Raw genomic sequence first — 27,145 nt, forward strand, 5'->3', positions numbered from 1 at the left:
AAAGACACTATCAACAGTGAAAAGGCAACCCATAGAATAGGAGAAAATATTTGTAAATCATATATCTGATAAGAGTTTAATAACCAGATATTGAGAACACCTAAAACACAACAGCAACAAAAAATAATTCAAAAACAGGCAAAAGACTTGAATAGACATTTCTCCGAAGAAGATATAGGAATGGCCAATAAGTTCATGAAAAGATACTCAGCATTACAAATCATTCGGGAAAAGTAAATCAAAACTACAATGAGATACCACCTCACCCCCATTAGGCTACTGTCAAAAAACAGAAAACAAGTGTTGGCAAGGATGTGGAGAAATTGGAACCCTTGTACACTGTTGGTGGGAATTTAAAATGGTACAGCCACTGTGGAAATCAGTATGGCAGTTCTTCAAAAAATTAAAAATAGAATTACCATATGATCTTGCAGTTCCACTTCTGGGTATATTCCCAAAAGCATTCAAAGCAGGATCTCAGAGAGATGTTTGTACACCCATCTTGATAGCAGCATTATTCACAATAGCCAAAAGTTGGAAACAACCCAAATGTCCGTCAACAGATGAATAGATTTTAAAAATGTGGTATATACAGACAACGGATTATTATTCAGTCCTAGAAAGGAAGGAAATTCTGACACATGCTAGAACAGGATAAACCTTGAGGACATTAGGCTAAGTGAAATAAGCCAGTCACAAAAAGACAATAGTGTATGATTCCACTTATTTGAGGTACTTAGAGTAGTCAAAATCATAGAGACAGAAAGAGTAGTGGTTGCTGGAGGTTTGAGGGGAGAGGAGAATGGAGAATTACGTTTCGTGAGTATGGCGTTTCAGTTTTACAAGATGAGAAGACTTATGGATATGGATAATGGTGATGGTTGTACAACATTATGAATGTATTTAGTACTACTGAGCTGTACACTTAAAAATAGTTAAGGTGGTAAATTTTATGTTATGTGTATTTTTCCGCAATAAAAAAAATTGGGAAAAAGTGGAAGGCATGCTTTAAAAAATCCATTTTAAAAATAATTTTACTCCTGTTTAAAGCCAAATCTGGCTGCCGAACTGATACCAAAAATATAAAACAAAGGCTATCTACTTTAATAAAAATAACTTGTTGGGGCCGGCCCCGTGGCCAAGTGGTTGGGTTCGTGCACTCCACTTCGGCAGCCCAGGGTTTTGCCCATTCAGATCCTGGGCGGAAACATGGCACTGCTCATCAAGCCACGCTAAGGCAGTGTCCCATGTGGCGCAACCAGAAGGGCCTACAGCTAGAATATGCAACTATGTATTGGGGGGCTTTGGGGAGAAGAAGACAAAAAAAAGAAAGAAGATTGGTAACAGATGTTAGCTCAGATGCCAATCTTTAAAAGAAAAAACTTATTTTCTGTTTTATGGTGATTGTGTGCATGTATGTGTGGCAGATTTTCTAGTATATATTATGTAATTTCAGTTCTTTGCTATTTTAAGTTAAATAAGTGATTTTTACTGAATAATGCCCATTTGGCAGTTTATAGTATACTCGTGTAGTAGTGCATTAGTTTTCTTTTGCTGCTTAGCTTATTACCACAAACTTACATGCTTAAAACACCCAATTATCGACTCACAGTTCTGTAGATTAGAAGTTAGGGTAGGCTCAGCTGAGTTCTCTGTTTAGGGTTTCACAAGGCTGAAATCAAAGATGTTGACCGGGCAGGGCCCTTACCTGAAGACTCTGGGGAAGAATTTGCTTCCACGCTCATTCCATTTTTTGGCAGAACTCAGTTCCTTGCACAGTAGGTCTGAGGTCCACGTTTCCTGGCTGACTCTTGGCCAGTGGCCACTCTGTTCCCAGAGGCTCTGCAGTTCTTCTCACACAGTCCCTCCATCTTCAAAGCCAGCAATGGTGTGACAGGTCCTTCTCACCCTTTGAATCTGACTTGCCCTTCTCAGCTTTTCAGGGGCTCGCTTGCTTAGGTCAGACCCAGCTGAATTATCTCTGTATCTTAAGATCAACTGACTTGGGACTTTAATTACATCTGCAAAATCTCTTCACAACCTTACTGTAGATTAATGTTTGATTAAATAACCAGAGAATGGGAATGTCGGGAGGCCAACTTTAGAATTCTGTCTACCACAAGTAGTATTTGATCCACAGCAAAAGGGTTTTTTATTGGTGTGATGTTAAGTTTTTTTAATAGAAAATTTTCTACCCTTGACACTTAACAATCGTAACGGATTAAAGCAGAGGACAGGAGTAAGTCACAAATTCTTTTTCCTTCTGCCGCCTTAGAATTCATTTATTCATGTGCATTTTGCTGGTATTCATCTATCGATTTTCCCCCACTTTTTTTTTCTTGTAAGCCCTTACTCTGTGTAGCATATTTCTTTTAATTCTATTTTTAGATGTGAGTTACAGTCAGAAATCCTTTTGAACAAATTAGAGAAGAGCGTAAATAGAAACAGAAGAGACAGTACCAACATGCAGAAGCTCTCTTAGGCAGCCCTGCCATGTGTGCATGTGTGTATGTGTGCGTATATATGCTGTTTTGTTCTCTATAAGAAATGGAAACTCACTTTTCTATTTTCCCTTTGTGGTTTTTACTTATATTTTGTAGTATGGGTAACCCACAGTCGAAATCCCAAGAGTACAGTGCTTCTTATCTCAAGAACTTTGGGCTTATAATGGGGGATAGGACACACTGGTGCTGCAGATTCTCGTTTCTGTTGGTTCTGAAAGGAAGGCCTTTTTGATGTTAGAATGAAATGGAGGCTTTTTTCCATATGTGAAGCATACTTATCTAGGTATTAAGGATTTTTTTTCTATTTTATGTTTGATACCAAACTGGCTCCCTGGTTGTAATGAGTGTAAATGATAGATACCTGGACCTTGTAATGTTCAGGGTTGGAGTTAGAGAGGTAGATTAGAAGGAGGTGAGAGGAAGGAAAACATGTTTAAAAGCTCTGTGGCTCTGGTTCACGGGCACTTCAGCTTCTTTTCCAAACCAATGCTTGGTATCAGAAACTAGAGCTGGTTGCCCGAGTGGGTTCCTCAAACATGTGATTGATGATGTGGCAGTTGTACTGAACATGTGTTGGAACTTTGCCTTCTTTTCTTCATTTCTGCTTCATTGCCTTATCCTAGACCAGGCAAATAGGATTCTGTCACTAATAAACTGGTGATGTATTTCATACAGTGCTGAAAAGCCTCAGTAGATAGGTGGCTGCACTCTGAGTCAATGTGATGTGAAACATTCTCCTTAGTAAGCTTGGAACTGAGCACAGCTGCTTAAAATTCCTCAGGTTTTTTATGGGGTTTCCCCCCCCCAACCTTGGCTAAAGTATAATATATTATAAAATACTGAAGAAGTATATTTTATTTTGCTACTATCTAAAAAGTTAACTTACAAATTCTATTTAGCTCAGTTTACACAAAAATTGTTTCCATTTGCTCACTTAAAGGAAATGCCAACCCACAGAAGGATTTTAAGAAATCTTCTACAAGTGTGCTTCTGGGAGGAATCAGTACTTTTTTCCTTGAAACCAACTTTGATTTCCTCATTTTCCATTCTTTGTGGAGTTAGTTTCTCTGTGGTCTAGGATTATGAATTAAGAAGCAAACATTCTGTTTCAGCATGAAATTTAATGCAAATCTTTCTTGTGTATTCAGCGGCCATTGCAGCCATTTGGACAGACAGGAAAGAGGTCTAAGGTATAGTAAATATTTTGTGCTGGCATGCCAAGGGCCTCCTTCATGCTTGACGAATCCTTGTTTTCATATGGCGCTGCATTCAGTTTAGTTTTGTCATGTTTTGTTTGGGGCAGAAAGCTTATTTTGTTTTATTTGGGGTTTTTGTCTTGCCTAGTTGCTTTTGTGCATTGCTTTTATATCTTTAATGGTTCTTTATCTATAGAGAATGGCTTTCTCACCATTCTTTGGGTTTTGAAATTGGGATTATTCTCATTCTTGCTATTGCTATAATTTTCAAAAGTGCAGTTGTTTGTTTCCCCCCTAACAAAGGATTTTACTGGTTTTTAATGATATATTTAACTTGCACATTTCACCTCCATCTCTACGTGGCAGAAACTGCTCATAAAGGAACTTAAGAAACTCTAGGGGGCTTTTGTGAATGCCCTAGATTTGTGAAATATAGTGTTAATTTTAAATACTTTTCTCTAGTCAAGCTCAAAGTTAAAGCTAGTTCGGAGCCTTGCAGTATGTGAAGAATCTCCACCACCCCCTACAGCAGAGATATCACAGGAGAACCAGGTAAAAAGACAAAAACAAAAATAAATTATTTAAAGACATGGTGGAATAACCTGCTTCCTGGACAATATTTTTTCATAAGGTTAAATAAAAGTTGTATATGCATGTATGTGTGTTATGTTTGTTTTTACTAAGTGAAACTGATTTGAGAGTACTTGCCACCCACGATACAGATGTGAGAAAACCTTGTTACTTCAATCAAAGTCTTAGTGCAGTGATTTATCTCTGGAAATACTTAGGGATCACATAATTAACTGGGAATGTGGCTTTAAGGGAATTACAAATTATTATGGAAAAGTTATAAAATAATTAAAGTAATACTTCCAGTTAATGTAATTGTGATGAAATTTACCCTTTTGATTTTGGCCTTTAGAAATTTGTCAGACACGCTTGTGTGTGAAGAAGAGACTACCTAAACTTCTGCTTGATTTAACCTTTTTAACCTGAGTGCATGGTGAAGCCAGTTTTCATGTGAGCTTGGCTCTGATATTCTCTAATACTTCTGATTCCTCTTCTCTCTATGCTTGTAAAATGTAGAACTACTGAAGTTCAAATAAACAGTTCAGTTTGTCTTTTATATTCTTTTTAATGCTATGACTCTTCCATTAATTTCAGCTGTGGATTGATCTTTGTCTTATGTTACATTTGGACACTTGTACATAAATATTTTTGGACCCTCTCCCAATGTTTATCAGTGTGATAACTTGAGCTGTTAGAGACTTATTCTACTTTTTAAGTTTCAGCACCCTAAAAATCCCCCTGTATCCCAACAATTCATTTCCAAAGATTTGAGACAGCTTTGTGGTTATTTAAGAAGCCATGACTGAAAAAGGGGCGGGGGGGAGCCATGACAGGTTGTATGTCTTTTTTTTTAAATAAATTCCAGTTGTACATTTATTGATGCAAGCAAAGACTTTATGCTTTGCCTTCATTTAGAAGATGATGCCCTCAAAAGCCTACTATAGATACTGAAGATAATTGTCGCATATTTAGAATACGTTCTGTTTTTATAGTTCTACCCCTCTTTGTTTCTAAAATGGAAGAAAAGGAAGGTTTTTAAAATAGATTATTTATTGTCAATGAAAAATACTTTAAAAATCACAAATTTCCTTTGAAATTTGTTCGAGTGTCAGGATCACAGCGTTCAAAATTTATTTGTGATTTTTATTTAAAATTTAACTACATAAATAGAAGATAACTATGTATTTATTCCATAAAGTAGATATCTTTTAGCAATAAAATAACAGACTTTCTAGCAGAAAACAGAAATAGAGTGAAAGTATTTTAGTAAGAACTGTTACCTGGAGAACATTTTCAAATGTTAACCTTTGGCTTTTGCACTGTTGTTGATAAGGCTGAAGAGTTATGATACACTGAAAATAATGCAATAAAATTGTTTTTTAAAATAGCAGTTTTAAAATGTTCTTTTGTACAAATCAGAGTAAAGAATACATCTGTTCAAGATGGAGTGGTGGGCAGTGTCATGTTTTTTGAAAACTTATTTCTTCCTTCTGTTGACCAAAATGTTACACCGTCTTAGCCTCATGGAATAATTAGTCCAAGGAGATTGAGGAAATGAGAAGGATCAGATATTCATAAGGCTGTTAATCCAGAAAAAGTGCATTCTTTTTGAGAAAGACTGTAACATGATCGTTAGTTTTATTCAGTACATTTTACCTATCTGAAAAATATTCGGGGAAGGAATTCTTATACTACTACATAAATTTGGCTAGTGAAATTTATATGAGAAAAAAATTAATATCAAGAGTGTTGTATATTAATGTATATATTATTTGTCACAGATAACGGTTTCTGTGTTTATAGTTCAAAAAGCTGGGTTATAGCATATGGGTAATGAATAAGGTCGTTATGTCAGAATTCAGTTATTCCACTTAAAACCTTCTTTCTCAACTTCTCTTGGATACAATAAATTTTTTCTTTTGGGATAATAACCTGTTATTACCCTCTCTGAACAAAAGATGTTCCTTTTAGTAGAAAGTATTTTTCTAAGCCTCGAGTTAACTAAATTGCACCTGAATGAGAATTGGAAAGTAAATTATCTCTCATGAAATGTGCTAGTATCTAATCCTTGATGGTGAGAGTCTTTCCAACTAATAATGCTTGCTTCAGAATGTGATTTTGAAGGAATTAATCTGAAATAAAACTCATTATTCAAAAGGTTGAGAGGCAATTAAAAGAGAGATGTCACTTGTGTCTGATGAGAGCTTAGAAGAGGGAAGTGACCTCAATAACAGATGTCAATAACAGAGTGAAGAGTAAAGGAATTACAGCTTCCTATGGAGATGTTGCTATCATTCCAGTTATTTATAGTCAGAAGAGTTCATGTATAAGGACTTCAGCATTTAAAATATGTCTCCTTTATTTGCTACTGAAAACGAGGCCCCAGTACCAACCGAAGACAGGCCTCAGGACATTAAGCCTAGATTTTTAAATACAGTTCATCTTGATAAAATAGCTTAATATCTGTAATTAAAATGTGTGGCTTTAGGAGGAGAATTTAAGAATGAAATCGATAGTCACTTGAAATGCCTTTTAGTGGAAGTCTAAATGTGAAATCTCTTCTTCGAACCTGGATTTCATAGAGTATCCTTGAGTAAGAGGAGTAGAAGCTGTAAGTCAGGAAAACTTCGAAGTATTCCACTTCTGAAACAGTTCTGTGATTCATTTTTAGATATCTGTTTTACAGTTATGAAAAGAATAAAGAAAGTGGATTAGAAAATGAGTCATAATAAGAAAAATGACTTACCAGTTGATGAGAGTATGAAGTTGATGAATGTATGAAGTTTGGTAAGCAAGACAAAGGAGGGCTTAAAGCAAATTTCATCAATTTAGCGAACATTGCCAGTGCCTAGCTTTTGCCCTGTATTATGAGCACACATTTGAGCTGAGATGGAAGCAGAATTGGAAAGAGATAAAAATAGGAGTGAGCAGCCCTCTAGGAAAAATATATATATATTTGATCTGAAATTCTTCCGCCAAGTACTATTTCAGAAAAAATTATGTGGGGTAAAAATGTTTAATAGAAATATTGGTGGCTGCAAGTTTAAGAATACCGAAATTTATAACTCCTTTGATATTGATTTATTGAACCTACTGCCATCACCAGTGATCACCTGGAAAAGTAAAGTAATTGTCTAATAGTTTTTCATCACTAAAGAACAACAATAAAATTTAGTCTAAAAATAGGCTACACTTTATCTTAGTAGAAATGGTCTGAAAGTTATTCTGCCTTTCTTTATAGCTTTGCCTAAATAACAGAGCTACATGATTTTTACCTTTTTGGGCTCTATGAATTAATTTCCAGTAGTTCCTTTGGGTTCCGAAATGCATGTAATAAAATTGTTGTAAAAATGAAATGTAGAATTAGTTTTCCTTTTCAGTCTTGTAGGATATGGTTACTTTACATTTAAATATTACGTATAAGGAAGGAAAACAATCTTGTTTGAAATCTTTCTAAAACAAATTTGTGGCGATTGAGAGAGGAACAGTGATATATAAATCTAAAATGGGAAATAATCAGGGTCGGGCCCAGTGGCGTAGCAGTTAAGGTTCCCACGCGCCGTTTCAGCAGCCCAGGGTTTGCCGGTTCCAATCCTGGGTGAGGATCTAGCACTGCTTATCAAGCCATGCTGTGGCAGGTGTCCCATATATAAAGTAGAGGAAGATGGGCACAGATGTTAGCTCAGGGCTAATGTTCCTTGAAAAAATAAATGAATGAATGAATGAATAGATAAGTAAAAATAAAAATAGGAAATAATCAAAGCCATGTGGATTTGGTTTTGGAAAAGTTGTGCTTGAAGTTTTGGATAGGAAAAGAATAGGGGAATATGAGATTATAATGAATACTCAAAAAAGTATTTTTTATTAAGTGTTGACACACACATTCCTCTTGTCATGATTGATGCATCATGCTTTTGTTTGACTGAGGCATCTCCATTGCAAAAATAGGTTAAGGTCCTTGGTTCTGGTCCTCCAGAGGTTTTACAAGTAGATACATTTAAACTATTATAAAAAGCATTTATTTTATCTGAAAAATTTTTCAGGATATGTTTTGTTCGATATAGTCAACTCAAAACATTAATTTTAACATTTCTTACCAAGGCTTTGATAAAAGTGGTAAAAATATTTTTAAGTTACTCTAGTTTGAAGAATCTTATTGAATAAAATAAAAATCTTTCTCCTTTTTTCTCCATGCAGTTTTGTGTTACTCAAAAAATAACAAATATGTGGTATTAACTGAATCACTTTGTATTTTCATTTAATAACTGATTGTACCTTTCAACAGGAGAAAATTCAGATCCAGTTAACACAATCATTTGAAAAAGAGGAGAAGCCCTCAAAAGATGAAGCAGAAAAAGAAAAAGCCAGTGATAAGTTGCCCAGAAAAATGTTATCAAGAGGTTTGCAATTTATTTGTTTTTTAAACAAAATTTTCGTTTCATCGTCGATAATTCCATCTTTTACCCCTTGAATAATTATATATACTATATCTGTATTAAAAAATGATACAGAATAGACTGAAGGGACAAGATAGTACTTGCTCATCTAGGCAAAATGATGCAAGATTTCTGAACATCAGTAAGATGCTTTAGCCAAAAAACTGCGATACATGCCAGAGTCGCTGAGGAAGATAACTGTCTTCATCTCTTATTGGTCTGTCACTCCTATTGAAATAATGGAATCACTATAATTTGAATATTGATTCCACTAAAAATATTAGTCTTCTCTAATTCCTTATGATACGAAGAGCTGATGCCAAAATATTCAGTATCCTGTAAGAATATTCCTAGAAACCCAGAATGTTTATCTTTTATAATAAATTTTAAGGGACTTCACCTTCATCTAGCATTGCAAGCCTATAAAAATGCTTTTTAATTTATAAACCCAGTTATGTTAACCAGTATTATGAACATTAGAAAGATAATACATTTGAGGGGAAGAAATAAACATGAATATGGAAAAATATTTTTGAAAGCAAGCCTTAGGTGATAGACGTGATCAAATCTAATTAAATAAATAATCTCTCAGAACTAAAATTTCTATCTGCCTCCAAATTATAGCCTCCACTTATATTCGTAACTGAACTAAGCTGTTAATTTTTCACTTAAGGAGGCATTTTTGAGCATGAGGATTATGGTGAGTATATAAAAGAATGCTTAAAGAATTCAGAGTAACTTAAATTGGCACATTTGAGAGTTTTTCTTTTTAATGTGCACGTATATGCAGTTATATAAACCCATGTCATGCTCGTTATATGGGAGTAGAAAAATTTGGTCATCTGAGTTCATCATCAATTCCCTTTTCCTACTTTGTTGGTTTTTTTCAATGTGGGACATCTCATTTTATTTAAGATATGCATCATGTGTAAAAGAGAAAGGGATTTGTTTTCAAACAACTTTATACTGGGTTTTTGTGTTGTTGTTTTTTAGATTCCAGTCAAGAATACACTGATTCAACTGGCATAGATCTACATGAATTTTTAGTAAATACATTAAAAAACAATCCCAGGTAAAAATTAAATTTATAAGGTTTACCTTGCTTCTAGAGTACCGTAGTTTTGCTTTATATGTTTTTATTACTGAGTTAGGGTACTAGAATAAGATTGCAATATTTGAAGTACACAGAAACATTTTAGTTTCTTAGGGCTAAGATGTTGTTGGTCTATATGCACATGTATAAATATCTTTTTGCATTGTGTATGTCGCCATGATATAAAAATAATTCGTACTCTCTGTAGGAATTTTGGGAAATACAGAATCACCAAAATATTTTGACTTTTAATTGAGATAGATATCATTGATCATGAAAGTAAGAGAAAAACATATCTCATGATAAATACACTCAACCAAATAAGAACATGGCGTATTCGTTTATAACAAGTTTTTGAACTTAGTTAAATGCAGAATTTTTGTTCCTTCTTGCTTAGTTTATAAACCTTCAACCCAAAGATTTTTAAGGTGCTTATTTGAGTCACTACTTTAACTAATTGTGAAATCCTTTGTGTTGCCCGGGTGCTAGATAGATTTTAACTTTTTGGCAAGTCATTGGCACCTTTGAGGCATTCTCCCCACCAAAAGGCTTATCCACAAAATATCTGACCAGTACTTTCATGGAGTAGAAGACTCCAAGGTCAAGAACTCTCCTAGATGTTAGCCTCCCAGAGCGCTGATTATTTTACGTACATTGAAATAAAAATAAAAATCTCATTGGGTATGTGCCCATAGAAGAAAACGTGAACAGCTCTCTTCAGTCTCTCTGAGGCTTATCACATGCTTCAGGATAGACCTTTGTTTTCATTCAAGATTTACTGTGTTCAGTCCCATCTTGATTTTCTTTTTTACATTTGACGTAAACCCCAAAAGGATAACCACCAAAATGAAAAGTGTTCTCCTTGTAATAGAAGCTAAAGGAGTATATGTATATGGTTGAGGAAGAAGACAGTCAACTCTGCATGACTTTCCTTGAGCATTTAGCATATGCTAAGCGTTGTGCTAAACATTGTAGATATGAAGATGAACAAGATATAATCTTTAACCCTAAAATATTCACTGTCTCTGTGCTAGAAAAACACACAATATATAATTAAAATAGAATAGATGTTGTAAAAGAAATTTTGCAAGGTGCTATCAAAACACTGAAAGGATTTGGGAGAGCTTCACTGAAAAGGTAATGCTTGAGCTGAGTCTTGAATTCAGAGTGCTTTAAATGGTAACCGTCCATACAGAGAAGCATGAGAAAGGCATTCTAGATAGAGACAAGAGCATTGCCAAGGCATGGTAGTGTGAGAAAAGAAGTGGTATATCCAAGGAAAGACAAGATTGTGCACTTTGGCTCTAGCAGGGAAGTATATGGCATTGATTCTAGAAAGTAGTGAGGAAGGTGTTGGTGAGGTATGAAGACAGATCATATCCAGTTGTCCTCAACCTAGGATAGCACCAACACACTGGGGTGTTGGGTCCCAGTGAGTGTAGAGTACTACTGGAAAGCCAGGGATGCTAAAAAGATCTGTAAGATCAACAATGAAAAATAGTCTTACTTGAAATGCCAGTGGTGCACAATTTGAGAAATACTGAGTATGGTGTGCTAAATTGAAGAATAATTAGAGGATTTTGAATAGGGTAATGCCATAATGGATTTGCATTGTAGAAAGGTTATTTCAGCAGTGAGAGGCCAAGATCATAAGGAAAGAGTGGATAGGAGACCATAGAGAAGAACAGAGAGAAAAGGACACGTTTGAAAGATATTTAGGAAATACCCTGGCAGAACTTGGTGATCATTTGGATATGGAAGGGTAAAGGAGCAATAGAGTAGAAGAAAATAGCTACTAGGTTTCTGGCTGGGCTGACAGATAGTTCCATTAACTGTGAAAGTAAATAAGGGGCAAGCCTGATAGAATAGGGCATGTTGTATCATAAATAAGTATGGTTTTGAGGTGCCTGATGGAAAGCCGGGAGATGAGGTCTGTCCGAAGGTAAAAAGGCTCTGGTTTTCAAGTAAATGAGCCATCCAGATTCAAGAATCATCAGTAGAGGTGAAGCTTGCTATGGGTGAGTTTACCCAGAGAGATGAAATAAATGGCAAGACAAAATTCTATGGAAAGACAGTATTTAAAAGGTAGATGAGAAGAAGAAGAGACTGAGTCCTACAGATATCAGAAGAATCATGAGGGCATTTGTCTTAGAAGGCAGCCAGGGGGGAATAGTTTCATGGAAAATAAAATAACAGGGAGATGAAAATAGAAGTACCAAAAACAATCCATTAGATTGCTAGGAAGTTGCTGGCCATTTTAACAAGCCTCTTCATTTGGTGTAGGATGGTGGGAAGCACAACTTAGTGGGTTGAGGAATAACAGGGAAGGTAGATAATACATAGCCAGTTTAAGTAAAACGAGATAGAATCCTAAACAGGCAGAATTTTTCTTTCTTCTGAATGTGTAGGAGAGACATCAATAAGGACAAAGATTAGAAATCTATTTTTATGCTAAAATATTTTTCTATTGTGCAGTTCTCTGTTTTCCTCTACAAATGCAAAAGTTTTTAAGTTATCTGCATATGCATTTTTAAAGTGTACAATTTAATAGTTTTTAGTATATTCATAGATCTGTGCAACCAACGCTACAGTCAATTTTAGAACTTTTTCATCACCCCAAAAAGAAATCCCGCACTCTTTTGCTGTTACGTTTCTCATCCCCAAGCCCTAATCTAGTTTGGTTCTACTGATTTCCCTGTTTTGGACATCTCATATGAATGAAATCATATATATGTGGTCTTTTGTGACTGGCTTCATTCACTTATCATATTTTCAAGCTTCATCCGTGTTATACCATGTATCAGTACTTTATTCCTTCTGTGTATATGTTTTTATTTAAATTAATATATAGGTGAATAATTCATGTAGTGGCTAATGATAAGTTATTACTAATGTCAGTGTGGATTGGGAAATGTCGCTGATGTTGAATTTTGTGAGAAATCAGATTTGCTTCATTGATGGCTCAGTGTTCCCTCAATGAAACACACAATTAATTACCAGATGTACGTGTTACGAAATTAGTCAGAAATGTGGCAGATTTCCACTAAAGCTTTCAAGATGTTAAGCAGGTTTATTTTTAGTGCTATAAAATGTAGTCAACCTTTCATTTCAGAATTTTTCTTCATATCGTTACATCTTTAGCTTCTTCTCAGCCCAGTAAATAAACTCACTTCAGATGTTAAATAATACTTTATCTGGAATTCCTGTTTGCAAGAAATATTTTCAGAGGCTACACTAACTACTCATTACTGAATTTAGAACCTAGGAACCTGAAGTTGTTCTTGATAGAGATTACACTCACTGACATGATGTTGTACCCTTTTTTGTGTTGATTCTATACTCATTTTGTGTAAATTCCATATGTACTAAAGACATAAGGATAATACGGGTAACTGTATTAAATCTCTAATGGAGGGGAACAACCCCATGGATTAATCCTGGGAATGGATGTTTTTTAAGTTATTTGTTTTGTTCTGGGGAACATTGTGTAATTGCTCTGTGTTTGAAATACTTTCTAAAATTGCTTTTATTAGAGATAAGGTTTAAGTAATTTTATTTCTTATCTATTACGGATATTTGACCAAGATCACATGGAACACTGGGAAGGGGGTGGTCAGATGGAAGTGTTATTGGTTTCTTCTTTTTTCTTTGCCACTGGGTATACTAGCTACACACACTTTCTCTGAAGTTAGTTCTAGTGTAATGACTAGAACACTGATAACTAAAAGATTATTGCTTCTTCATTTTAACTTTAGGCAGTAGTTTATTGATCTTTTTTTTCCTGAGGAAGATTGGCCCTGAGCTAACATCTGTTGCCAGTCTTCCTCTATTTTTTGTACATGGAATGCCACCATGGCATGGCTTGAAGAGCAGTGTGTAGGTCCGCACCCAGAATCCGAACCCACAAACCCCGGGCCACCAAAGTGGAGCGCCTGAACTTAACAGCCATGCCACTCCGCCATGCCGGTGGGCCAACCCCTAGTTTATTGATCATTTTGATTGAGATCCTTATTTTTATTATTTAATAATAGACAGCATGTATTGGTTCCTTGTAAAGGTTATATAATAACAATTTCAATAAGTGTGACGACTTTTAGGTTCATGTGCTAAACCTTATGCCTTAAGAAAAGTAATTTGTGGATCTCTTAGAGTCCTATATGTAGTGCTTCTATAAAGGATTATTAATTTTTAACTTAGGACCATTACCAAAGTATCTAACTTTGATTATAGATTTGAAAATTCAGAAGCTTGGACTAAGCTATAGTGGATAAAATGCAGGAAGTGTACATCTTAAGAACTTAAGGAAATTATCAGCCTTATTTTTCTAACAAGTTCTACTTTTTAGTAACTAAAAGTTTAGTAAACGAAGCAGGGGAACTTAATTTAAATAAACTGGTCAAGATAATAATAGAAAGTCCTCTGCAATCTATAGATCTACATGTGAAAGTAAGAAAAAAGCCTTAATTTGTATCAATGGCTAGTAAAATTGTTATAATTTGTTTTCTTTCATGGAGACAACAGAAATTTCTTTTTATTGGCAGTACATTCACTGAAGAGCATTTCATATATCGTATGCCTGTTGTTTAGCTCAAAACACAGGAAACCAATTTAAATGCACCATTTCGTGAACGCTGAATAAATTGCCTGCCTCCGATTCCTTTTTTTTTTCCTACCATAAGTGTATAAAATGTATCGGGAAAGTTACTGAAAATTATATCATCTCAAGATAAATTGACCCTAAAGAGTTAAAAGAAAAGGAGGTCTTATAGTTAAATAAATAATTTTTTTGCATGGGGGAACCTTATGAAGTAAAAATTCGTTGTCCTCCCCCTAGAATTTAAGGAAAATAAATGTTAAAAGACCTTCTGGATGAAATAATTTGATTAACTTACTCCATGCAAATATATTTGTTGAGCACCTCTATATAGAGTCCAGATAACTATATAATGATAGTTGTGATAAATGCTATTAAAGAAAAGTATAAAAGAAACAAGTTTTAAGAAAGAATATGATAAGTTGTTCCAGGCAAAGGAAAGAGCACGTTCAAGGAACCTGAGAAAGGAAGGGGCTTGGCAAGTACAGAGATAAGCCGAGATGATAAAAGTTTTGTGAGTAAGGGGCAGGAGATGAGGCTAAAGAGATAGGTAGAGACCCGACCATGCCTGCCTTCTAGGCCACGTTACAGATTGTCAGTTCTAACCTAAGAGCGGTGGGAAACCTGTGATAAATATTTAACCAAGGCAATGATGTGTGGTCATGTGTGTTTTTGAAAGATCTTGGATGCTCCAGGTAGAATAGATGAGGAAGAAAACAAGGGAAGAATAGAGAGAGACAGTATTCTACTATTGGAGTAGTCAAGCTAGAGATCCTGATTGCTTGGATCCAAGGTCGTGGCAGTGGAAATAGAAGAAAAATGGATAGAAGGTAGATAAAATTTGCAGTAGTAATTAAGTGCATAGGAGGGTTAGAAAACGGATTATAATGGGCCAGAAATGCTTCGAGCACAATATACTGGGTGGAAGGTGGTGCCACTTACTGAGATGGGGAAACTAAAGGAGAATCAGGTTTGGGGGCAAAATTGAATGTTGCTAGATTTGTTAAAATGTAATCCTGTTGTTAGCTTTGGGTTTGACATCACCATGTAGGCATGTATTTCTCTTGATTTTTCAACTAATATTTTAAAAAGTATGGTGAAATATTACTCGGTTTTCTGAGACTTCTTTTGCGTAGAGGTAGAGGGAGGATCAAACTCAGGGCTGATGTGTAGACTTGCAGGTGACTTAGGCAGGGGGCACTGTCATCTCTATTAGAATTTGAGAAGATCTACTTTGGAATTTCTTTGGGAGGGAAACGTTAACCTCTTGGGCTAGTTTTCTTGATCTGTAAAATTTCAGGAATAGGAGTGAATGATCTGTAAAGCTACTTCCAGCTTTAACATTATATGAGTTTTCTTTTTTTTTTCTCATGCACATGAAATTTCCAGTGAGTGCAGGAATACGCTCTTGAGCCGTGTTCTTGGTGTGTGAGCAGGGAGGTCCTTTGGGGAATGCTACCATGAATTTATTACACTCTAAGTGTGTGAAGTAGTAGGACCCTAGTGGTCCAAAGGAACACATGCAGGTACTCCCTAGAGTCCTTGTTTATTTTACATGTTGGAGGCCTTTGGTTCATTTTGACTTTTATGGGAAAAATTCCCAAAGTGTTAGAAATATATAGTAGCAATTTACGGAATGACTTGAAAGTCTTCTCCTGAGTTAGTTAGTAATGTAGTTCATACTTTTCTTCTATAGTTCTATCTATAGACTAGCATTGGATTCCCATAGGAGTATTCCTGTCGTTGCTGGCATTGCATGTTCTTTAGAGTACTGTTTCTATGGAGTTCAGCATAACAAAATCATGAGCCTAACTAAAGATGTCTGTTTTCCTGCTACCTCTCAGCTTACTGAGTAAGGAAGTAAAGACTAATACGAGGTTATTATCTATTTGCAGAACAGGCTCCAATATAGTGATACTTAGCAGATCAAAATATCTCTCTTTTAAGGATGGCCACAAGTTGATAATTGTTGAAGTTGGGTAATGGTTACATTGAGGTTCATTACACTATTCTCTCTACATTTGTGTATGTGTGAAATTTTCCATAATAAAAAATTTAAATGTTATCTTTCATTCTTTTAGAACATTACTTCTTTAGAAAGCATGTAACTATTCTAGCATCAAGCTTGTGATATTCCTGATGTGTTTTTAGGAAAAGAAATTTAGCAGTATAAATTCAACATTTATGATTATTTCAGTGTTAAGTGTTACATATAAGAGTCTTCATATTTTGTTTCAGGGACAGAATGATGCTGTTGAAATTGGAACAAGAAATTTTAGATTTCATTGGTAATAATGAGTAAGTCCTGATATTTAACAAGAAAACAAATTGTCATCACCGTTCTCCTTGATTTACTAAATTAGTTTTTCTTCTCCTTCTAGGTCTCCACGTAAAAAATTCCCCCCAATGACATCTTACCATAGGATGCTGTTACACAGAGTAGCAGCTTACTTTGGATTAGACCACAATGTTGATCAAAGTGGGAAGTCCGTCATAGTCAACAAAACTAGCAATACAAGAATGTAAGTATACAGAAATGCAGGTATATGTTATTTATATGTGTAATAATACTTTACCTTTCTATAGCACCTTTCTTCTGAGGTTTTCCATGTTTTAGCAGCCTAATTAAGCTTCATAATAACATATGGTCCTATATGATAGGACCAAAAAATACATTTGGCTCACTAGATACAGAGTGCACCTGTCTAGACTGAAGTAAGGCAGATGAATGAGGACTGGTTTTAAAAAACCCTCGAAGGTCATAATATCAGTAATATAACCATTCTCATGGATTTTTAAACTAATATAATTTAGATAGCAATGCCCAACGTCAGGGAAATTTGTTTAAAAAAAAAAAAAGTGGGGCCGGCCCCGTGGCATAGAGGTTAAGTTCTTGTGCTCCGCTTCAGCAGTCCACGGTTCACAGGTTCCGATCCCAGTCATGGACCTACACACCGCTCATCAAGCCATTGCTGTGGTGGCATCCCACATACAAAACAGGAAGATTGGCACAGATGTTAGCTCAGGACTTATTTTCCTCACCCAAAAAAAAAAAAAAGGCAAATTCTGACACCCTTACTTTTAATTAATCTATCAGTTTACCATTCTTTCCATCTGTGTTTTTATCCCATTTCTCCCATAAATCTCAAGAAGGTAGGACTGATGGTTAATACAGTATTATCCATAATGTTGTGTCCCCATTCTGGGCTACATAAAATTTGCTGAGGAAAATTATAGGAGGAGACATTTGCTTTAGAAAGTGATAGCGAGGCTGGCCCCATGGCCAAATGGTTAAGTTCACGTGCTCCGCTTCAGTGGCCCGGAGTTTCTCCAGTTCAAATCCTGGGCATGGACATGGCACCACTTGTCAAGCCATGCTGAGGTGACACCCCACATGCCACAACTAGAAGGACCCACAACTAAAAATACACAACTATGTACCAGGGGGCTTTGGGAAAAAAAGGAAAAATAAAATCTTTTTTAAAAAGTGATAGCTTTATAGTGTTAGTAAAATAGATTGTCAGTGCTGGTCTTTGGGAGGCAAAGCCCCAAGGCAGAGGCATCTAAAATTGTAACGTGGACACAGCACCTCTTCTGCCTATTTGTAAAGCTAATCCTAAAGCAGCTTGTTGAGTTCAACTAAAATTTGTACTTTGGTAGGGATTTGCTTATCAAAAGCATTTTCTGTATCAATCTCACACGTGGCAGCAATGCATCTGTGGTAATGAGCTGCAGTCAACTTCAGGTGTCATAAATAATGCTTTTTAGTTCATTATTTTTCTAGCTTTCTTAAGGTAGACTTCTCTCAGGGTCTTATCTATGAACCATTCTGTTTGCGTGGTTATATTGAATTCGCTTATGTCACTTCTATTATAATGGCCCTTACACCTTATAGCTGCCATGTTGTTTGTTCAAACTAAGTTGATTTTCTTCCATTTCAAATAGTATTTTGTCAACTAAATAGATGTATGTATTTTTAAATGGTTGTTGCTACGACTAAACTTAAAGTAATGAATATAGATGTCTTTGAACCTTTCCTTAGGGATTAAATTTTACCTGCAAATGTAAATCTGATTTAATTTTCCTCTTTCTGACCTTTAGTCTTTTTAAAATATCCTCATCAATTAGTTTTTTCCCAGTTAGTTATGTCATGGCTGAAGTAGAATAGTGACCATTAAATATTAGCTGGACGGAAGGTGAATTGAGCTCTAAATCATTTAACCAGTACCTTTCAGTGTTACTCGGAGCTGCTGGATACCCAAGCACATGTACATTAGCAGGCATTTTGACTAACATTTTGACTGGTGACTCTCTAAGGTTTTCAATACAGTGTAACCTCAGTTATTTGAATGCTATGGATGTCGCAAAGCTTTAGGGTTCTCTTTATCAAGGTAATCAAAAGTTTAGCTAAACAGATGTTTATGATGTACTTGAAGAATGGATCAATAGCATAATTATAACTAGTCATTTCGGATCATTGAAGTTACACTGTATTCTTATTTTATATCTTCTGGAACATGAAGAAGATTGTAAATCAGAAAACCTTAGAGATCTGCTCCACACTGAATAAAAACAAACTTACGTTTTCCTCATAGGCAGATTACCCGCTCCAGCCTTGAACCAGTAGTGTTGTGGATGTCAACAACCCGGTGCCCACTGGGGTGTCTCAATGGAGCGGGAAGGTGGCGATTGCAGGGCAGTAAATTCAGGCATCTATAAAAGAAAGAGGTAAGACAGTCTTAAGGTTAGCTGAAATGCCTGCCAATGCTATTTGATGTTTGGGAATCCAGCTGCTCTTAGAAAAGTTGCTAGGCCCTTGGTTAAACCTGATAGTTCACTTTGGAACAATAATCTCTCACCCAAGTACAAACTCCTTGAATAAGAAAATGTGACTTTAAACAACTAACAAAAATAGTTGCTATAAGTAAATGGGGCGATCATGTGACAGAAATAACAACATACTGCCATTGTCAGACTAAATAGACAATCATTCAAACTCCTAAAGAAAGCAGTCTTTTTCTAATCAGTTTGATCATGAAACTATTTTTATTCTTTTTATTTTCTCTTTAGTTCTGTTTATGGCTTTATGTGGTTATCTACTCTCTGTTTCACTTATCTAAGTATATTTTAACATAGAGATCTACTTCAGCTTACTTAGATAATTTTCATTTTTAAATCTTCTTTTGCATACTTTGAGAGGTAGATACAATACTTTACTAAAAACTCACTATGTTAAAACAAATATTCAGAAGTGTTACTTGAATACCATATATAATGGAATATCTGGTCAAGATTGCTAAAAATGTCATTATTTGGTTTAGAAACTTCCCTGAGGTATTCATAATTAATATGTGACTGTATAATATATATTTAAACTATATGTAAAAAAAACTACTTAGGGGTTCAATTAGACTTTCTTTATAGCCTGTAAATATGTTTTTTTATGTATTGTTTTAAAAGAGTAATTCTAATTTTATAATAGGATGGTATTAAATCACGTGTTGAATGAATTAATTTGTTAAAGCTGAAAGTATATTTAGAAAGTGAAATTTTACATAACTGTGATTTTCCAAGGGCCACAATCTTGTCTGTCTTCTGGATCTCAGTAGATCTTGCCACATTTCCATAGAGGAAAGACCAAGTCAGCCATAAAATATTTTGTTGAGATTTCATAATCATTACCTTAGGTTACAAAATTGACCCTCAAAAAAGAACTTCTCTTTCTTAACTTGCTTCAATGTACCCTGCTGTAATTAAGAATTCTTGGTCACTTGATTGCATCTTGAAGTACTCTCTTAAATCAAATAAAAATATTTGATTACTTTCAATTATATAACATCAAACTGGGTACTCTAGGAGTATAACATAAAATACAGTGCTATACTTTTTTCTTTATCCCAGATTTTTTCTTAGACTTAGAGCAATGCAAAGAGACAGTACAGGCTTTGAGTCGTACGTACCGCAGCTCCAGCCATGACTTGGTCATGCACTAGGCCTTTGACCTTGGACAGTTGCTTAAGCCATTTGAACCTCAGTTTTCTTAGTAATATTTGTAATAATACCAAACTTTTACTGAATGTTTACTGTATTAAGTTTTGTTCATCTATTAATTCATTTCATCTCAGAACAACCCCATGAAGTAGGTACACTATAATTACCATTTACAAACGATGAAACTAGGGAATAGAAAGGTTGAGTAACTTGTGCAAATCCTAAAGCAACGAAAGTGGTAAAGCTGAACATTTGAACCTGAGCATTCTGATGCCAGAGCCCACACTGTGTTTCATACGGCCTTTCAATCATAACATGCAGGAGGTAATATTTTCTCATAAAATTATTGTGAGGAGTAAGTGAGATAACGTAACTATCTATTAATGGCACTAGTGAGTGATAGTTTTTATTACTTTTCATAAAATATTATATTTAACTTTTCTCTAAATATTATGTATTATCTTTTTTGTTCCCCTGGGTATTTTTTAGACCTGATCAGAAATTTAATGAACATATTAAGGATGATAAAGGTGAAGACTTTCAGAAACGATATATCCTCAAGAGAGATAACTCTAGCTTTGACAAAGATGATAACCAGGTAATCTAGCACAATTAGAGTATTTTTACAAGTGCAGGACTTATACTAGCAAATCATTTTCCCAAGAATTAATTGTTCTTTTTTCTTTAGATGAGAATACGTTTGAAAGATGACAGAAGAAGCAAATCTATAGAAGAAAGAGAAGAAGAGTACCAGAGAGCTAGAGACCGAATATTTTCCCAAGATGTATGTACTGACTGATATTTAGGTCTTCATGTTAGAATTTATGCTAATTGCATCATAGAGGCTCCTCTAATCTATTGATCACATTTATTTTTAACTACATGTGTTACTTATAAAGTCACCTTTTAAAATATTGAGATCTGCCTTGTTCATGTTAATAATTTAATAGCTTTTTATGTAATACTACGTTGCGTTATAAATTTTTCAGAAGTGGGAAGCAGATAGACTACAGGAGTAGTATGTTGGACTGAATATATATTTTGTGTAATATTTTTTCTTCCAGGATTCTCACAGACGTGAGATTTTTAGAACATTAGTTACTGTCTGCAAAGTCATGTGCTCTAAGTCCTACTTGTTAGTGGGTTTTTCTTTTTTTTTTTTTAAGATTTTAATTTTTTCCTTTTTTCTCCCCAAAGCTCCCCGATACATAGTTGTATTATATTCTTCGTTGTGGGTCCTTCTAGTTGTGGCATGTGGGACGCTGCCTCAGCATGGTTTGATGAGCAGTGCCATGTCCACGCCCAGGATTCGAACCAATGAAACACTGGGCCGCCTGCAGTGGAGCACACGAACTTAACCACTCAGCCACAGGGCCAGCCCCTAGTGGGTTTTTCTTGATAAATAACTTGTTTCTTTTAAAATAAAGCTAAAGCTAATTCGGGGCCAGCCCAGTGGCATGGTGGTTAAGTTGACCAACTCTGCTTTGGTGGCGCAGGGTTCGCAGATTCAAATCCTGGCCACAGACCTAACACCACTTGCCAAGCCACACTGTGGTGGGGTCCCACATGCAAAATAGAGGAAGATTGGCACAAATGTTAGCTCAGGGCCAATCTTCCTCACAAAAAAATAAATAAATAATAAAGCCAGTTGAAATTTTAGACTAATATTTGTTTTCCACTTTATAAGAGATTATACAAAAGAGATCTGTTAAGTGGCCAATTATTTTATGCATAAGTTTGAGAAGAGAATTAGTTTGGTCTTACCAATATCTGCTCTGTGCAGTACTCGGCACCTTTCAAGGATATATGAATGTATGTAATTTGTGTTGACACTGCCAGATACAGAAATTTCCTCTGTATAAAAAAACAAAGTAAATAACATTAAAATCTAGACTACCAGTTGAGTTCAGAATATTCATTCAACAAATCTTATTGAACACCTACAGTAGGTGCTGTGCTGGGCACTGGAGAACATATTCATGGACAGTTATAATAATTTATCCCCCAAACAACCCTATATATGGTAGATATTATTGTTATTTTTATTTTACAGATAAAGAAACTGAGGCTCCAGGAAGCTAAGTAAGCTAGCCAAAGATCATACAGCTAGAAAATGACCAAGTTGGGATTTCAACCCAGGTCTTCTGAACTCAGAGCCTAAGCTAGATGTATTTCTCTATCTGGTTTATAAGACAAATGAAGTCTCTACCCTTGCTGAGTAGCCAGCTAATGGCAATATGGTGATTTGTGTAGAGTCATAAAGGTAATATAGGCGGCACAGCAGAGAAGCACCACAAATAATGGGACATGGCACAGAAGCACCATACACCAAAATTGAGGAGAAAGAAGGACAGTTAGGTTCTTCAGAGGAGACCTAAAGGAGTGAAGTGTTCCAAGTAGAGGGTCAGAATTTGCAGAGGCCCGGAGATAAAGGAGAACTTGACACATGAGGAGTCGAAAGATTCGGAGTGGTTGGATTATAGTCTGTGTGACACAGGAAGTAAGGAAAGGTTAGATTGGAGAAATAAGCAGGAAGCAGATGACTTGATCTTGAAAGCTAGTTAAGGTGGTTGGGCTTTTAACTAGGGCAAACGTCAGCAAACTTTTCCTATAAAGGGCCAGATAATAAGTATTTTTGGCTTTTTCTTACAGTCTTTATTGCAACAGCTCAGATCTGCCTTTTTAATGTGAAAGCAGGCATAGATAGTACGTAAATGATGGGCGTAGCTATATTCCAATAAAACTTTTATTTGTAAAAACAGGTGGCTGGCCATAGTTTGCTGACCCCTGTGCAAGAACATCAAGGAGCAATTAAAGAGGGAAGAGGAGTGATCAGATTCTGATCGGATCAGAAAGACATTTTAGAGAGATTGCTAGGACTTCTCTTGTTTACATTGGATGAAAGGGGCAAAAACTCGTAGCTGAAAAACTAGTTAGAAGACTGTTGTAATAATACAAGGAAAAATGATGGTTGCCTGAGCTAGGGTTAACAGCTCCAGAAGAGTTTGGCTGTAAGCTGCATTGAGGCATAGCTGCTTGTTTACTGCTACAGCCACGGGCAAAAGCACCGGTGATCAGAATATTTGTCGAGTAAGTAAAGTGAAATCACAGACTGGTGTATACCTTGAATATATAATAATGAAAATGGGTTCATTTTTGAATATTACTACGCATGATTTTTATTGTCATCATTGTTTACAGGTGGCATTATGTATCTGACAAAAGCTCAACTTTTTATATCTATTCTTTCTTTTTAGTCCCTGTGTTCCCAAGAGAATTATATTATTGACAAAAGGTAAGGGAATTTTTAACATTTGTTTTGGTAACTGTCTGACTGATGCTAATAAAAATAAAAATGTCTTATTAAAATGCCAACAGACTCCAAGACGAGGATGCTAGTAGTACCCAGCAGAGGCGCCAGATATTTAGGTATTGGGAGCATGTTTTCATGCAGTCTTGAAAAATTTAGCATTTTTTTCTTTATTCTCTCCCTTTTTCTCGATTAGCTTTTCAAAGTTTTATTTCTAAATTACAGGGTCAATAAAGATGCTTCCGGGAGATCAGCAAATAGCCATCAAAGCAGCACTGAGAATGAGCTGAAGTACTCTGAACCACGACCCTGGAGCAGCACGGATTCAGATAGCTCTCTCCGAAACTTCAAGCCTGCTGTAACAAAAGCCAGCAGCTTCAGTGGAATTTCAGTCTTGACAAGAGGTGATAGTTCTGGAAGCAGCAAAAGCATAGGCAGGCTTTCAAAAACAGGTATAAATATCTGTCTGAAACTGTGCAGTCAAAACATTTGTTTCGTTAATGTTGTCTTAGCTCATTATTTATCATATGTGGCTTCTGTAATTATCCTAAGATACAGAATTCCTACCAGCAGTGCATTGAGCACCTCCAAAATACTTAAGAGGTAATATGTTTATTGATATTTGGGTTTCATTCTCTTTGGGAGAGAGAGCAATGTACAAACATCAATTAAAATAAGAATCCTCTATTGTGACATAAACTTAATCAGGCTGGTTCAATGAAAAGTCATCTCATGTTTGAGTGTCCAGAGGTGGTTGGAAATTCTTTGTTGCTTATTTATAGTTGAAAGGCATGGTTTCTCACCTAGGACTACTTAACAGTGATTGCATTTTCTATGATAAAATTCTTCATTTGTCATTCAAACAATAAATAAAATTGCTGAGAGAAGTCAGCCCAGTGGCGTAGCAGTTAGGTTCATACATTCCGCTTCAGCAGCCCAGGCTTCACCAGTTTGGATCCGAGGTGAGGACCTACACGCCACTTGTCAAGCCATGCTGTGGCAGGCGTCCCACATATAAAGTAGAGGAAGATGGGCATGGATGTTAGCTCAGGGCCAGTCTTCCGCCACAAAAAGAGGAGGATTGGCAGCAGATGTTAGCTTAAGGCTAATCTTCCTCAAAAGAAAAAAAAGAAAACAAAGAAAAAAAATTGCTGAAGAGTTTTTGAGGAATTTAAAAACTAAAGTAAAACAGAATGATGGAATTATTATGAATGAGTGGAAATTTTAATAACATACTCATTCTCCTAGCTTCTTTGCTTTTAGAGTATGTAACATTTAGGCTCATAACATTTCTCTTTTCACTTTCACTAACTGGCTTCAATACTAAAGAAGCTCACATCTCTTTTAAGGATCTTTTATTTTTATCCCAAAATGAGCATGAAAGTCAGCAGAAGAGGCACTCTCTGTTTAGCCTGTTTCGGTTGTACAGATACGGTATTGTACAGATTATAATTGAAGGGAGAGATGTGTATTTGAAGGTGACAGTATTTTTTTAGCTCTTGACTATAGTCAGTGCTTTCGGTTGTTAAGGCTTTGATTGGTACTTGTCACCTTTTTAACTTACAGTGTCGATATTAAAAATGTCTTAGTGTACATGATAGAATATTGCTAAAGATAGGTAAATTTTGTGAATATAAGGAATTTGCATCTGTACCTAATGGGAATTTATTAGAAAAATGGCCACTTAGTCATCCTAACAGAAAAAAACTACTCATGAATTGTGGGAAAATCATTTAGACACACTGCCAAATTAAAACATTTGAAGAACATGTGCTATTTATAATCTGTATTATCTTCAGAGATGAAAAGAAATATTATTTAACTCTTTTAATAAGAAAAAAGATCTTTTATATAGTTCTTGTCATTAGTCATTTTGGCACAACTCAAAATAGAAATTATCCTTCGGAAGACACTCTGTATAGTGTATCATATTTGTTTATTTCACTCATTAACTGATTGATTTTCCATCTGAGTCAACATTTTTACTTAAAACCTAATTAACTATATACATCCTCAAAATCTTTTCCTTTCTTTCATTGTCTGATTTTCCACCTTTACCTGTTATACTGAAAGTCAGTGACATTTTCAGTTTCAATGTAATAGAAAATAAAATAGATTGCAGGCACGAAAGCAGTTAAAAATAAATTATCAAATCAATTTATTGAGTACAGTGAGAAATAAATTTTAAGCTGATACTAATATAAGTACTTGGAATATTTTTCATGCTCTCTTTGTCCCTTGATTTGATAAAAAATTGAAAGTTGACTTTACATTTTAGTAAGATGCTATGATTATGAGCTGAAAATGAAATTCTGCAGTGAATCTTGACAATTGTTTCTCTTGATAAAGAATTTATCATTTTTGTTATTTTCTACACTACTCTTAATCTTTCTGTGTTCTTATAGATAAGGGGTGTCTGATATAAGAGGTTTGGGGCATTTGGCTGTGCTAAGTTCTTTTTCCTGGGGGAATATTATAATCTGTATATTCCTAGGTATTAATCTAAAAGGTAAAATGTACATAACTTTGTCCTTTTGGGAATGTGGGTGATGTGCTTTTTGTGGCTGTCTGTGGCTGGTGTTATTATAAACTTGCTTAAGTTGCATGTTTTGGCTATGACTTCTCTGACAACTTACGTGATCAGTTTGCTGTTATTAAACTTGTTCATGGTGGGGAGGGGAAGCAAAATTGTACAGTAAATCAAAAATAACCAGTGCTTTTTCTGTGGTAACTGCATGTTATGCAATGTGAATTTTATTGTTACATATTTGAAACCTGCATTTTTATATGAGATTTAAAAAATCCATATTTTTCATTACTCCTCCCCTAGGTTCTGAGTCTTCTGGTAGTGTAGGGTCATCCACGGGCTCTCTTTCTCACATCCAGCAGCCTCTTCCAGGTACAGCTCTCAGCCAGTCTTCTCATGGCGCACCTGTCGTCTATCCAACTGTCAGCACTCATAGTTCTCTTTCCTTTGATGGTGGCCTAAATGGGCAAGTCGCACCTCCTAGCACTAGCTTCTTTTTGCTTCCCTTGGAAGCGGCAGGCATACCACCTGGCAGTATTCTGATCAACCCACAAACAGGTTGGTATCCAGAAAAAGGTGTTTATTTCAGTTGAGATATCAGGAATTATCTTAAAATTAAAGAATACATATTAAATGTATTTTCTGTATATGTGTTGTCAGCTTTTTAATTTTTCATGAGTAATTAGCATTTTCCCTAGAATTTTAATAAAAACATTTATGCTAAAAAATATTAAAAGACATTTATATCAGAAAGTATTTTTTGTGGCATCCATGACATCATCTTTGAGGCCAAAATAATGGCCTAACTATACATAAAAAAACAATTCAGGGGCCGGCTCCATGGCCAAGTGGTTAAGTTCGCGCGCTCCGCTGCGGCAGCCCAGGGTTCGGATCCTGGGCGCGGACATGGCACCGCTCGTCAGA

At 35.5% G+C, this 27,145-nt stretch overlaps 1 protein-coding gene across 21 annotated transcripts in view; it reads left to right on the forward strand.

Moving 5' to 3' along the window:
• Positions 1-27,145, forward strand: part of R3HDM1 (R3H domain containing 1) — a 114,251-nt gene that overhangs the window by 12,713 nt on the left and 74,393 nt on the right. For 4 of the 21 annotated variants that reach the window (XM_044769008.2, XM_044769011.2, XM_070507594.1 and 1 more), the window contains 10 exons: positions 8,556-8,670; positions 9,700-9,778; positions 16,632-16,691; positions 16,775-16,915; positions 20,874-20,982; positions 21,073-21,168; positions 23,642-23,679; positions 23,763-23,813; positions 23,920-24,146; positions 26,525-26,779. In XM_044769008.2, coding sequence (XP_044624943.1) covers positions 8,556-8,670; positions 9,700-9,778; positions 16,632-16,691; positions 16,775-16,915; positions 20,874-20,982; positions 21,073-21,168; positions 23,642-23,679; positions 23,763-23,813; positions 23,920-24,146; positions 26,525-26,779 — 1,171 coding nt within the window. Of the gene's footprint in view, positions 1-3,652; positions 3,695-4,162; positions 4,253-8,555; positions 8,671-9,699; positions 9,779-16,631; positions 16,692-16,774; positions 16,916-18,988; positions 19,122-20,873; positions 20,983-21,072; positions 21,169-23,641; positions 23,680-23,762; positions 23,814-23,919; positions 24,147-26,524; positions 26,780-27,145 lie in introns of those variants that run through there. The other 17 variants (XM_044769001.2, XM_044769007.2, XM_070507593.1 and 14 more) reach the window with 11 other exon arrangements.

The sequence above is a fragment of the Equus asinus genome, chromosome 4, assembly GCF_041296235.1.
Source record: "Equus asinus isolate D_3611 breed Donkey chromosome 4, EquAss-T2T_v2, whole genome shotgun sequence".
Taxonomy (NCBI): Eukaryota; Metazoa; Chordata; class Mammalia; order Perissodactyla; family Equidae; genus Equus; species Equus asinus.